At 33.7% G+C, this 15,759-nt stretch overlaps 1 protein-coding gene, 1 long non-coding RNA gene and 1 pseudogene across 3 annotated transcripts; all 3 read left to right on the top strand.

The window, feature by feature from the left end:
- The first annotated feature begins 437 nt into the window (after window positions 1-437).
- LOC147937202 (uncharacterized) lies at window positions 438-1,554 on the top strand. Its single transcript, XR_015569171.1, has 2 exons — window positions 438-1,142; window positions 1,230-1,554. It is a non-coding gene; the product is annotated as an uncharacterized LOC147937202 (long non-coding RNA).
- Window positions 1,555-8,144: 6,590 nt separating this feature from the next.
- LOC104720555 (putative acetyltransferase At3g50280 pseudogene) lies at window positions 8,145-9,597 on the top strand (annotated as a pseudogene). The gene has a single exon (XR_015568168.1). The product of XR_015568168.1 is annotated as a putative acetyltransferase At3g50280 pseudogene (transcript).
- Window positions 9,598-10,930: 1,333 nt separating this feature from the next.
- Window positions 10,931-14,676, top strand: LOC104728307 (uncharacterized). Its single transcript, XM_087468705.1, is given in 7 exon segments — window positions 10,931-12,577; window positions 12,580-13,033; window positions 13,139-13,658; window positions 13,740-13,839; window positions 13,969-14,270; window positions 14,272-14,394; window positions 14,511-14,676. Coding segments are annotated over 7 exon segments (3,312 nt in total).
- Window positions 14,677-15,759: the final 1,083 nt, after the last annotated feature.

Raw genomic sequence — 15,759 nt, 5'->3', positions numbered from 1 at the left:
CGAACACAAATCTGGAAGTTCTTAGCGGTGTAACTGTGTAAGAGAAACATGCATGTTACATACCATCGTACCGAAAGTGAAGCCATAAAACATCCCATCTATTTACCAAAAAAAAAAAAAAAGCTAATCCTCTCTAATCCTCTCCAAACCCAATGGCTCTAGTAAAAAAAATTTCTACCTTTTTTCACTACAAAAAAAAGTTGGCATTGATACCAGAATAAGATAGCTCGAATTTTGCAAGTGCTATATTTATATATATAGCAATTCATTATTTTATAGTGTAGCACATAAAAATTGCTATAAAATAATGTAATATATCATATGTAAAATTTTTCAAACATCAATGGTAAAAATACATTAGACAACTACTTATACATTTAAAAGTGTATTTCATACGAAAACATAGTTGACTCTATTTTTAAGCTACCAGCAAAGAGTATGCAAAGTTTATTATTGTCTCCCACAAATGATCTACTCTTTGTCTTTTTTTTTGACAAACAAAGACTTCTGATTAAAAGATTACGGTTGATCAGTACAAAGAAATCGGAGAGCCTCTTTCGCCAAGAGGTCTACTTGCCGATTCATATCCCTTGGGATGTAAGAGAGATTACAGAAGCTGGATTTAGATGCAAGATTAAGGATATCATATAGAATCCCGTGAAGTTCCAGGAGGTGGATCTTCTTATGAAAAGTCTTGACTAACAGTTGCGAGTCTGAGGCGACATGAAGGTGCGTGAAACCTGATTCAAGAGCAACTCCCATCGCGGTGAAAGTTGCAATTGCTTCGGCCATCAGCGGAGATCGTATATGGAGGTAAGCCGTAGAGCCTCGATTTAAGGTTCGATTAGATTGGTCTTCAACCACATCCGGCCGCATTGTTTTCCTGCCACGCCCCATCTACAAAGCAATTCACACCATTTAGAGCCAGTGGGGTTGGAAGCTTGGTATTACCTGTGTGGTGTGCTATGGGTTGAAATGATTGGGCATTCTGCCATTCTTTCGCTCGTATGATGGCAAGGTTCAAAACTTCTTCTGCCACAGGTTGTTCTCTGCTTAAGATCAACCGGTTTCTTGCCGTCCAGATGGTCCATAGGATCCATGGGGCTAAGGGTCCGGATCCGATTCCAGTGGGTGGTAAACAGGTCAGTCGCATAGTGACAGTGATTGCTGATTTCATCGATTTAATTGTCTCCGGGTTGAGCTGTTCCTTAAACGGGGCCATTTTCCAGATCAGGGCTGCAAAAGGGCAGTGGAAAAAAGCATGGATCTCCGATTCTGGTGACCCACAATGGGGATAGTTGACCTCAGTCGTAACCTGTCTGGTTCTCAAATTGTCCCTACCAGTAGAGCCTTCTGAGTCATTTTCCAAAGGAGGAGTTTTGTTTTGGGTGAACATTTGAGATTCCAGATATTAGCGTTTCAGTTGAAATCATCCTCAACGCCTCTACTCTTTGTCTATCCGAATAGAATCAATATATATATATATATATATATATATATATATATATATATTGGGTATTGTTTTTACAATTCACAAGTTGCATCCCTTTTCCTTCTTCCAAGAAAATAAGAGTCCCAATAATAGTATTCGTATATGATTACTTTCCTTAATACTGATTTTGATATATATATATATATACACCTACAAGGCTACAAAGGAGATTTATTTCTTAGTTTCTTATAGGCTCCATATTTTCGAACTATGTATTGGTACTTATTCTTTAATATTGTCTTGTAAGTTGTTTGTTTAAGTAAAAAAGTGTTTGTCAGATGATTCATATACTCATATCTTTAGTTCTTAGTAAATATGTTATTCAAATTCTTTTTTTTCTTGACATCGTGTTATTCGAAATTCTTAAAAATAAAATTGGTTGATAAGTAGATTACCGTAAATAATATGATTTACTAAACTTATTATTAATTTTAGAACTTTACATCAACCTCTAGCTTCCTTCTGAGTCTAGCAAACAAAAAATTGAGGTGGTATGTTATTTTAAAAGAGAATATAATGGACTAATGGACCTATAGGTCTTCATCAACTTGTTATTATTTGTTTTTTTTAAACACCATCATTGTCATGACTTGCATAAAACCTTTATAATAGAAAATGATATTTATTTTCATGCATGCCTGCACATTAAAATATACTTGAAAAATACTCAATTTAGTAAAAAGCCATTTAGACACAATACTTGTCAGTGTAATCCTCTTCGGGAAACTCATGTTCCGAGTTCATGCACTATATATGTTTTAAGAATTTACCCATCTTGAAAATTGTTTTACGTGAATATTATCAATCGACTCTATATTGATATTAGGCTACAAATTAAGCTAACCAAGTTCTTTGAAATGTTACCCAAGTATATAAGGGAGATTTACTCATAGTCATACATTTTAGGTAATATTACCAAAACCATACAATTTTTTTTTATTACTATCATATTTTAGGTATTTTTAATATACCCAACATGCACTTGTTTTATGTTACAGGAAAAAACATAATTACAAAGAATGCCATTGCCACGTCAGACGTCATGTCAGAAATCGCTGACGTGTATTAAATAACTCAACCGTCATGCGCTACAGAGATAAAGATGGCTGAGTTACAATATATTGCAGATGATTTATGGAGAAACATCTGAGTTATGATCAGACGGCTGACTTAGAGCATAACTCAGTCAAGAGTTACAGCTGACTTAATGAAATCTGGCTGAGTTTTATAAGCATAACTCAGCTGCCCTTACGGCTGTGTTTTAATCTGATGGTTGAGTTGTCAAAATTTTGGCTGAGTTATCAGTACGACACAGCTGAATTAACTTTCTAAATCTGGCTGAGTTATGAACAACGGCTGGCTTATGAGATGTGGTTATTGCTGAGTTATAGTTAAGTAATATAACTCAGCAGTCATGAGCTGACTTATCAGAAAACTCGGCCATTTTACGGCTGACTTAGTAGCAAAAGATTAATTACTAGAATATCATTCAGTTACGGCTGAATTATTAAACGATACGACTAAGTTACAAATTATCAGTTAAGTTATGACATTAAGCGGCTGAATATGGCAGTCATTTTTTTTGCTTTTCAATTACTGTAATATTATTCATGTTGCGGCTAAGTTATAATTTTTGTTTGATTGCTGATTTACATGTTTGTTTGGTCGATGACTTGCCACTTCGGACGCATCATCCATGTCATCATTCCATGTCATCATCTTTTCCAGAAATACGAAACGTCGTTCCTTCGACTTTTGTTCTTCAAGTGGTTCAAAAGTGAAGGATTTACATGTTTTCTACCTTCTTCTTCACCTTGTTCTTCCCCTTGTTTTTCTCCTTGTTTTTCACTTCTTAATTACACTCATTCTTATTAATTTTCCTCATTCTTCTTCATTTTCTTTCATGGATTCAGTTCCAGTAATTATTGTTTCCTGTAAGTGGGTAAAGAAACACAAATATGTATTTAACACCGATGATAGAGGGTGTAGAGTTGTGCAGATAGATGTGAAAACAACGCACGACAATTTTACTTTAAGTTTATTTCTTGTTATAAGTCAGCCACCAAACATTATAACTCAGCCGTCATATGAATCTAAGAGACCTTTCGTTTTTCCTTAAGCACTATAACTCACCCGTCAAGTAATAAAGTTCAGCTGTTTACTTTTATTTCTTGTTGTTAGTCAGCCACAAAACATTTTAACTCAGCCATATGAATCTATGAAACCTTTCGGTTTCACTTAAGTATTATAACTCAGCCGTGAAGTAATATAAATGAGACGTTCATTGTCAATAATGACATGGAAATGTTTGCTCATGTATACCTTTTTTAATATTTTCGGAATTAAAAATAAAAAATAAATTTGGAGTGTTAATTATAATTACACTCAAAAAACTAAATATTTGAATAATTTTTAAAAAGTGTATAATATATTAAGAATAAACCTACTTTTCTGTAACATCTGAGTAATTTTTCAGTATATAATCCACGGGTATGAGGAGTTAACAGAACGGCTCTATGATGTGGGAGAAGATTCTTTTGCAAACTTGTCACTCAGGACAGTCTTGCATTTCCTAACGCAAGTGAGATTGTTTGTGGCTTCGTAATTGTATATTGTAATTGTTTACTCTAGAATTCTTTAGCTTGGATTAAACTTCCCCAATGAAAAACAAGAGGATTGGTGAAGCACTGCAATATGCTCAGTTCTAACGATATAGTATGAAGGCTTTATAGAAACATCTCTCTAGCTAATTCTGTAGCATGTAACATAATATATTAACTCCAAACTAAATCACGTTTTTGATATCTATAATGTGTCATCGCGGTTGTCTTTCTTGAAAGGATATAGGGTAAACTAAACAAAAGGAAAAACTGGAGAGACTTCTATTTTTTTTTTTCTTCCAAATATTTTTCGCATTTATGCCTTTCGTCAATCTGTCATTATCAAACAAAACAAAGCCATTTTGAAGATTCTAAAGTTCTTTCACGCTTCAAGTGGGCACGATCCAACATTATGTGAAGACGGTATACATTCTTTGGTTACATTGCTTTTGTTTCTTTTTCATATCATTGTCCACTATATTTGGGGTGACACTAGAATTATAACTATAGTCAAAATTTGACTTAGTAGTACATGTATAATTTTTTTATTGTATGCAACTAAAGCATGTAATTTTTTGAATTTTAACTTTTAAACTTCTAAAAAAAGTTTTGATTATTTTAGTGCCTAGTTGGTTTAAACATAACGACTGTGATTGCAGTTTTGGGAGTTTGCGAAAACGATCAGATAAGGTTTCAAGCAATACTAAATGTTAGAACCACTGGTTTAGTATTTTAAAAAAATAGGAGTGTTTGTGTGAATTTTATGACTACTGATCAGCAAAAATAAAAAATGATCAAAAATAAATGTAATATATAATAATGAAAAGGTATAAAACCATCATAAATTATATTATTATGATAAAATATTAAAGTATTAAAATGATTAATTACAAAAACTATAAAAAAATATAATCAAAAACAAATTTTAAAGTGAAATGTTTATTATTTTATGCATTTGGTTTGCCACCAAAAATTGCATCAAGTAATGTGACAAACTGTGAGATATATGCTTGAATTCATAATCATAAATCTTCTGGATTGTCCTTATAATTATCATGCAAGAGACGATGTGATGAAAGCTTTTCTAAGTGTTACCCAAAAAACTAGTGAATGAATAAAAGATATACGGTAGTATAAACCGGTTTTATAATTATTATCATTGACGATTTAAAACTACTGATTATTTATCTATCACTAATTATCGCAACCGCTTGCAAACATACTGTTTTAGGATATTAAGGGAAGAACCAATCAATACATTTTAGGAAAACATTACTGTGTACTAATTGATATATAAGACACGAGGTACTAAGCTCTGACCATATAACTCAAGTTTGACAAAAGAAGTTTTTATACATTTTGAATTGATGACCACGTTATTGAGTTATAGTGTATAAATCTATTCAACACTATAACTTTTCATATCCTCCAGTTTCGCATGGCCACTTTTCATATTCAACACTATGGTCAAGTAAGAGTAACTTTGGATATTCATTACAGAATCAAAAGATTTTGCTTTTTTTTTTTTTTTTTTTGGAGTTTCCAATATTAGTGTGGACTTAATACATCAAATAAATTAGAAAGAATCGCACATCATTCCTTATATTCCATTATTTAAAATTTTATTAATAATGAAACATTGTTAAATATTATTACGTTAATGCTTCATTGTTAAATTTCCCTTTCGATTGCTCTTTCCACTAAACGAAAAGAAAAATATTATATTATGAGCTATGCCTAATGTCATTTGTTTACGTAACAAATCTAGTTGACTATTTAATTAGTAGCTAACATTTTCAATATTTTTGACTAAAAAATTGAAAAAATAATCTAAATATTTTTAACTATTTTTTTTCCATTTAACAAAAGAAAGATACAACGTCAAAAAGCTCAAGACGGCCACAGGCCCAGAAACTAAAAAGAAGATTCTCATACAACCTTTACCTTAGAAGGCTTACCTTAAGAGAGGGGAACACACTCCCCAACCTTAGCCAAAAACACCAAAAGTGGTACAACAACCTGAGAAAACAACACCATTACTAAAACAGACTAAACCAGGTGATGAGCAAGGTTTGTCCGTGAGGCCGATGGTTTTGAGAAGTCGAGAGAGGTAGAACCGTAGAAAACGTGCTCTAATGAGCACTTGGATCATATAGCTAACAATTATAAGTTCAGAGACAGAGATCATGTAATAGAAACTAGAGTAAACATTAGTAAAGTTGTATAATTTTTGGGGATTGGTTTACATGACGAATTAAATAAGATGTGTTGTCCAACCCTAACCCTAACAACTATAAATTTAGTCATTTACCCAGATACTTTATTTATAAAATACTAGAAATTAAAATCATATATAATATTTTAATAATAAGTTTAAAATATAAAAATACAATAATAGACAAAAAGATAAAAAATATTATCATGTCGTGTACATAGCAGAAAGCGTTACGATCGATTCTTTAAAAAGATATATGTAAAATTTTATTAGCATTAACTCACATCTGTATTTTCAAAATTATATATTTTTGATTATACTCTAACGGTTTATATAGCATGATGGGTTAAAATATCATTAAAACTCCACCAAACTAACAATTTTATATATAAAAAGAAAAAATACTTTAGAAATACAACAACTAAAAAAAACTATACAATTTTTTATATTTCTATAGTAAAAAATTGCCCATAAGTAAAAATAATTTAAGAAATTAAGATCCGTTGCTTATTGTTCCATATATTATTTTAATACTAATGTGGATTAATCAAAAATGAGTGTAAAATTTGGTATATAAAAAAAGAATATGAATACCAAAACAAGATCAAACCTGTAACATCGAATAAAAGATAATATACTAATTAACGATCCGACTAACACTTATAATTGACAAAAACTATTTAAAAATAATAATAAAAAAATCTTGTCGTGTGATATACTGCAGATTCAAACCTAGTTTTAATACATTTTGCTTCATCAGACTTATGATTGGACATCTAAAACATGAATTTTATGGGATTGGATATCTACGGGTGGTGGCTAGGCCATAATCGAAAAGATTAAGTATTGGCTCTGATATTATATCAGTGTGGACCTAACTTACACAAAAAATTAGTTCAAGAGAAAAGAAGATTGCCACATACAATATACATTGTCCAAGAAATTTCAGTTTTTCCGATGTGGGTCTATTTCAAGACCTAACTCCATGTTTGAGCCTGGGAAAATAACTAAATGACCAGCACTAAGTTTCGGTCCAGGGAAATTATATGTGTAAGTCAAGAACATTCTTAATAAACAAAAATGAAGTAAAACATACCAGCTATATTTTTAGATGATATTAAAAATAGCATGACATGTAATTAATTATAAACACGAGAGTCTTTTCTTTCAAACGTTTATGGTGTAATTAAACAAATAACGAGTAACATATACGGCTGATATAACTGTTGGAAACAGATACGTATGTGGAAAATTTGTCTTGGCTGACAACGGTTGAATATAGAGCCTATCAAAAATGTATATGATATATAATTGTATAATTAAGAGAACTAAAAACTTTATTATTAAAGTTTTAAATTTAACTTTAGACTAAAACATGTTAACTAATGAAAAATATTTATTTTAACAGGTTTATACACTAGAATATTCAGTATTAAAATGAAGTGTATATATATATATATATATCAAATTTAATATAATAGTATTCGATAATATACAATACATGCTTTGTTTTAATATTTTTTATTTTATTGTTTTGTAAATTTTTACTACGATTTAAAATAATTTTTGTTTTTTGTAACCAACACGACTGTTCGCGCTTCAAACACTAACAACAATATTTTTTTTTCGAAATCTAACCATTACAAGCGGCACAAAACAATATAAAGTATATACTGTGATTGTTGTCAAAAGTTAACAACCGGCCGCAAACGTAACCTTTGTAGTGGATGCGTAACAACCAATGAATATGAAGTACTAAATCATTATAGTTAAGGTCACTACGCCATAAAATCTCAACAGTTCACATTTTTCACATGTTCAATAGATCTGCTCGATAAATTTTTACATAGTTATATTGTCTATATAAATATTGTTCATCATTGATGTGGATTATTAAGTTTTGAAGACATGGCTTCAAATTTTCCTATATGCGTGATTTCATCAAGCATTGTACGACCCGAAAAAGTACACCACTCGGGTCGTGAAAAGATCCATCTAACTCCTCATGATCTCGACCTTCTCTATGTTTTCTATCCTCAAAGAGGTCTCCTCTTCCCCAAACCCAACTCAGATAACCAAATCATCCCTCGATTAAAGGCCTCTCTTTCGACCGCATTAAAGATATATTTCCCTTTGGCTGGTCGTCTCGTCAAAGTAAACAATCACGAAGACAACACGCTGTCGGTGTACATCGACTGTGACGGTTCAGGTGCCAAATTCGTCCATGCAAAGGCCGAATCTGTCTCCTTGAATGATGTCCTTCAGTCGTATGGCTCTGTTCCTGATTTCATGTCGCAATTTTTCCCTGCAAACAACGTCGAAAGCCATGACGCCCTTGTCTCCGAGCCCTTGCTTGCATTGCAAGTCACCGAGATCAAAGATGGAGTTTTCATCAGTTTTGGTTACAATCACTTGGTGGCCGATGGTTCTTCCTTCTGGAGTTTCTTCCACACTTGGTCCAAGATTTGTCTTAACGGTTCGGTTTCTAATATTAAGCCTCTTGTTCTCAAAAACTGGTTCCTTGACACGATCGATTACCCGGTACATATTCCGGCTTCGGAGATGGAGACGCCACCACGTTGTAAAACTACAACCAAAGAGAGAATTTTTCACTTCTCCAAAAATAAAATTCAAGATCTCAAAGAGAAAGCCAACAACGAAATTGGTACCATTTTTCCGAAAATCTCATCTCTTCAAGCGGTTGTGGCATATCTATGGCTATCAATCATTAGCCACATTGGTCTCAACCGAGAAGAAGAAACACAATTCAAAATAGCGGCGGATATGAGACAAAGGCTAAACCCTCCCCTCAAGAAAGAGTGCTTTGGGAATGTAATCGATCTCGCAACGGCCACAACCACTGTGGGAGAGTTGTTGGCTCATGGGCTAGGCTGGACTGCTTTGCAAATAAGTCAAACGGTGAGGTCAATAACGGATGAGAGTTATAAAACTTTTGCAAAGAATTGGACTAGAAATGTTAAAATACCAAAAATAGGGGTTAGAACTAGATTGGCTGATCACTCTTTGGTCGTCGCAAGCTCTCCACGGTTTGACGTGTATGATCATGATTTCGGTTGGGGAAAACCAATCGCGGCTCGAGCTGGACCGGGTAATGGTATTGGTGGTTTACTCGTAGTGTTTCCGGGAGTTGAAGAAGGGAGTATTGATGTTCATGCGACCTTAAGTTCTTCTTTATGGTCTGATGTACTTTTGAACCTATTGACCAAATGATATGATTGGTGAATAAGATAAATCTTTTTAATGAAAAATTTGACAAATTAAATAACAAATGATCTTGAGCTTAAGTAAGAGTTAGTTAAAGCTGGTTTAGAGTTGCATCAATTGGTGGATGGTAATTAAGTTTAATTACTGTTGTTAGACGTTGGTTTAGATTTTAGAATCGACTTTTACTGAAATATTAAACCAATGTGACACATGTTATACGGCGGATTAATTATACACGGCTTTAACGTGTAACATTATAGTCAAACGTACAGACTAGAGACATACATTATATTGCGCAAAGGGTCACATATGGAGCCTTTATTATTATATTAAGGGCCACATACATTATTGCGCAAAGGGCCACATATTGACAAGTACCTGACGACGACAAAAGCTTTTCTTAGTGACGACAAAAGCAAAAGTGTTACGGATTTTAATTTTTTTTATCAAAATAAATTATTGAGCTCAAATATAATCATTCAAACTGGTGAGTATAAATCTATATAAACATTAAACTTACTTTACTAAGTGATATATTGTTGAAGATAATAGTTATTTGTTATATATATTTGCGTGGGATTTTATTTACTTTTTTTATCAATAAAAATCATTGAGTATAAATATAATTATTTGAAGATTAAAAGATAAATCTATATAAACACTGTACTTTTTTTTACTAATCTATATATAATATATATTTTCTAGTGTCAAAATAATGTTTTTCTAGCAAATCAACAATATATCACGTGATAATAAAAAATGACTTAAGAACCTCACTGGAAAAGTAAACAATATTCACTACAAGAAAAATGTGATATTACCAGAAAATTGCCAGAAGCTGTTTGTGGCAAAAAACATTTACCACCATTTTGACACAATATCGCCACACCTAAATATTACTTCATTTTTTGTGGTAAATCGTGTCAAATTTGCCACGACCAAAAACTTTGTGGCAATTTCTGGCAATATTTGCCATGAATTAACAGAAAATGTCGTGTCAATAAATGCCACATATTAGTAAGAGACTTTTTCTGGCAAATTTACCAAAATAGACTAACGTGGCATTTTGTGGCTAATTGTAACAACAAACGTCTCTGGCAATTTTCGTGACAATAGTTTGCCACGAAGTAATTCTGATAATGTTGTGGCAAATAACTAAGTGACAAAACTCAGTTTCGACAAGTCCAATCTAATAATGCATATGAAAATATTTTAACTCTGCATCGAATAATCTGTGCTATTTGTTACTCTTTTTTTAAAGTCTTTGTGTTATCATGTCATGGCAGTAGTGGTGAATATATTATTTTGTTTATTCATGATAATGTTATGGCAAAATAAAACCACTATATTATCTTCCACCGATTCGATCAGAAAACAAACAAAACTAAACACAAAAAAATGTCTGATTTTTTTAATTCAAGAGAATGGATGTATAGAAGGTTAGATGAAGAGCGAGGAGGTGTATCAAATGAATTCGTAGATGGGATACATGCATTTTTATCTTTTGCTCGTAATCAACCATCTTATCGACAACGAGGGAATTTATTATGTCCGTGTTCCAAGTGTAAAAACCAAAAGCGTCGCCACACCGATATCGTTGAGAAGCACATATACTTGAAGGGATTTACAGAGAATTATTATGTTTGGACGCATCATGGAGAAAGTTACGAAGCATCAACAAGTCATTGCCCAGTTGAACAAGAAACTTGGAGTGATCACCAGAATAGTCCAGTGGCTGTTGATCATTCTTATGATCCAAATGAAGATGTTCACATGTTATTTGACGATGCAACAATTCAAGAAAATATGGTGGAGCCAAATTTTGAAGAGAGATACCATGATAGCGGCTTTCATGCGTTTGAAGCAGTGAATCAACCCCTTTACGAAGGGTGTCATGATGGAATTTCTCCATTGTATCTCGCCTCAAAAATACTGAATTGGAAGACCACTTACAATCTAGCTGAGGCATGCTTGGATGAAATATCTGAAACATTTAAAACAGTCCTTCCGTCACCCAATAAAGCTCTTGAGTCATACTACGAGACAAAGAAGTTGAGTCGATCACTTGGATTGCCTTGTCATAAGATTGACGTGTGCGAAGATAATTGTATGCTTTTTTGGAAGGGAGGAGATAAAGAGTTATTGCAATGTCGGTTCTGCAAAAAAGATCGGTTTCTTCCGTATAGTGGAAAAGGTAAAAGAATACCCAAGCAGAGGATGTTTTATTTGCCTATTGGAGATCGGTTGAAGCGATTGTACCAATCAGAGACAACATCATCACATATGAGATGGCACGCAGAACATGTATCCCCGGAAGGAGAGATGCATCACCCCTCTGATGGAAAAGCATGGAAGCATTTTCAGAAGGTATATCCACAATTTGCTTATGAGAGTCGTAATGTTTATCTAGGCTTATCAACAGATGGATTTAATCCAATTGGTATGAACGGTCAGGCACACTCGGTTTGGCCAGTTATATTAACACCATACAATTTACCTCCCGGGATGTGTATGAAAATGGAATATTTTTTTCTAGCGATATTAGTTCCAGGGCCGAAACATCCGAAGAAGAGCCTAGATGTCTTTTTGCAGCCATTAATTGAAGAACTACAGTTTTTGTGGAGCGACGGTGTGGATGCTTACGATGTGTCAAGAAATCAAAATTTCAAGATGCTTGTTGCATTGATGTGGACAATTAGTGATTTTCCCGCATACGGTATGCTCTCGGGTTGGACTACACATGGTAGATTGGCTTGTCCGTATTGTCTAGAAGAAACAAAGTCATTTTGGTTGCCAAATGGAAGAAAACACAGTTGGTTTGATTGTCATAGAGTATTCTTGCCTAAAGATCATCCTTACCGGCGGAATTTAAGAGCATTCCGAAAGGGAAAATCAATGCACGATGATCCTCCAACATGGTTATCTGGGGAGGAAATTCTTTATGAGAGGATAAGAAGCATTGAAGGGGTGTTCAGAACTGTCGATTGTGGAGGAAAAGGTCATGATAACCCTGCTCGTACTATCACAGGATATGGTGATTATCATAAAACTGGGTGAAGCAAAGTATATTCTGGGATTTGCCGTATTGGGCAGACCTACTTCTTCGACATAATCTCGATTTCATGCACATCGAAAAAAAATTCTTCGACAATCTCATTAAGACATTGCTGAATGTTCCAGGGAAGACAAAAGATAACGTTAAATCTAGGATGGATCTTCCTTCTATTTGCCGAAGACCGGATTTAGAGGTTACTCCTGATGGAAAAGCACCTGTTCCAAAATTCAGATTATCAAAGGATGGTAAACAGAAATTTTTAACATGGATGAAAAACGAGATAAAATTTCCAGACGGATATGCTTCAAAGTTTTCACGTTGTGTTGACTTAAATAATTGGTCACTATCAGGCCTTAAAAGTCATGATTGTCATGTGATCATGCATCGACTTCTGCCTATTGCATTTTTAGAGCTACTGCCCGAAGCTATCCACACAGCTATTTCAGGTATTAAATTAATTCTATAATAATTTTAAGAATTAAACATAGTATGTGCTGCAATTAGTAAATTAAATAAATATATTTAATTATAAAAAAAACTTTTTTTTGTAGATATTTCACTTTTCTTTCGAGATATATCTGCAAAGATGTTGAGGACTGAAGATGTTGCGGTATTAAAAGAAAATATTTCTGTGAAGCTTTGCAATCTTGAGAAAATTTTCCCCCCGTCATTCTTTGATGTCATGGAACATTTACCTGTGCATCTTCCTGATGAAGCTGCTTTAGGTGGTCCAGTCCAATATAGGTGGATGTACCCGTTCGAGCGATACATGTATCATTTAAAAAAAAAGGTAAAAAATAAGGCACGCATTGGAGGTTCGATAGTTGCTCAATGTGTGAACGAAGAGATTTCCAATGTGATGGCTAATTATTTGCCTCGTAAACCTTTAGATACATCTGAAGTTTCTGGTGAAGTAAAATTCACCTACTCATATCCCAATGTACCGAGCATCTTCCAGCAAGAAGGACGAGTAAGTGGAAAACCAAAACGTAAATGGTTTACTGACGTAGATTATAACGTGCTTCAAACATTTTTACTACTCAATTGTGAAGAATTTACACCGTATGAGAGGTATTCTTTGTTTCTTTAATTTTCAGTTATACATATTATTAGATAATAAAAAATTTGCCACTAATTTCTAAATGTACACAGGATGTTCGAGGAGTATATGACGCTGAGCATACCAAATATTACTTCAAAAGAAATGGATAAAGCAAAAGAAAAACATTTTGCGGAATGGTGTAGAGACTATGTAAGTGTTGTAGTTAATAATATATATATATATATATATATAGATGAGTTTATATAAATATATTAATTTTCAGTTAATCTAATCATATATATATATATATATATATATATATATATAATTTTGGTACAGATGAACGATGCTAGTGCGTCATATGTATTCCCGTTTTGGATGCTTGAGTTTGTACAAGGTCCAAACCATCAATTCACTACTTGGCCAATGTATTACTCACGCGGATACCACTACCATACCCACAACCATGGACATACTAAAAAAACGCATAATTATGGTGTATGTGTCCGTGGAACAACGGAGACCGAGTATCTTGGACTTATTGAGGAGATACTTATGATTGAGTATCATGGTGTTGTTGGGCTCAAAGCTATGGTTTTTAAATGCACATGGTTTGACAACAGACTTGGTCATGGAATGCGCAGACATCCGTCAGGTATTGTTGATGTTTTGCCCCTTAAACAATATGAGAAATATGATCCTTATATTTTACCGGAGCAATGTGATCAAGTCTGTTTTATTCCGTATCCTCGGTTGCGTGATAACGTAAGAGACAATTGGTGGACATCTACAAAAGTTGTTCCGAGAAACTTTTTAGAATCTACAGAAGTTATTCAAACCGCTTTACAAGATGAAAATTATAATCATGTTGTGGCAACAAGTGGTATTTTGCAAGTTGATACACTTGCAGTCGAGGATGAAGATGAGTACGAGTCTTTATTGGTTGATCATGCCGACGATGAATATGATTCTGAAGATGGTTTGGATGACACTGATTCAGATTCTGATTCTGATTCAAGTGAAGATGATGATGATGGTGAAGACTGAAGATCACGATGAATAATATATATATATATATATATATATTTGTGGTCAACTCATATTGTAATATATATGAATTACATATCTAAATTAGTTCTTCTATGTATCTGCATGTTCTTTTGATCTTAATTAAAAGACAAACTTTACTAATTTATTTTCTAATTTTTATAGATTGCCACGAGTATCACATATGTGGCAGTGAAATTTTCCCTTCCCGGGTTATATTCCCGCAATTCTTTTCCCTCTTAATTATTTTACTTTCTTCTACTTAACCTAAGGAGAAAACCCTCGCCGAATTCTAAACACCATCTTTGGCTCTCTTAGCACTGATCGTCCGTCTCATCTCTTTTCATCCTCTCACCGTCTCTCCTCCTTGTCGTCGCCGTCTCTTCTCGTTCCTGTCTCTATTATCTCCTTGTTGCATCTCTGTTTCTCCTCCTGGCCTCTGCGCTACTCCAGTACCACCGTCTCTTTGTTGTCTCAGTATCTGTAACTCTCTCTCTCTCTCTCTCTCTCTCTCTCTCTCTCTCTTAATTGTTGTTTGTCGTTGAACAGAGAAAGGATGAAAATTTTAGTTCTTCAAATCTGGAAAATTAAAGCTTTGTATTTTGTTAATTCCACCTAGAAAACAATTTGTTGAATATTGATGTGGGGGCGAATGTTTATTTCTTCGTACTACCAGGTCCCAATTTTAAAAGATCAATTTTTTTCATGTGTGCAAGAGACCATAACCAATAGAGATGATTAATGTTCTTATCTCTATCATTTTGGCTATTAGAGTAAATAGAAACTCAATTTTAATGTTCATATTTTCTTTTCTGAACAAAGCTGCGAATATGAATCATTCTCGTCGTGGTGGCTACTCCTTCCAAAGAGCTTCTCGGACTTCTGATGATATCCTGCCTCCTGGAGCAATTGGGTCAGTTAGTTCCACTACTGCAGCTTATACCACTGCAAGTCTCGCTGAATTGAAGAATGCACCAGCTAGACGTAACATGCCACATTTGCACCCAGAAAAGCTCAACGGAACTTTATGGTAAACACAGTTCCTTTATACATTATGTTATTAGTTTAACTTATGTGTAACCA

The sequence above is a fragment of the Camelina sativa genome, chromosome 10, assembly GCF_030686135.1.
Source record: "Camelina sativa cultivar CO46 ecotype springtype chromosome 10, ASM3068613v1".
Classification (NCBI taxonomy): Eukaryota; Viridiplantae; Streptophyta; class Magnoliopsida; order Brassicales; family Brassicaceae; genus Camelina; species Camelina sativa.
The sequence above is the reverse complement of the archived record's forward strand: the minus strand, read 5'-3'. Positions and strand labels throughout refer to the sequence as shown.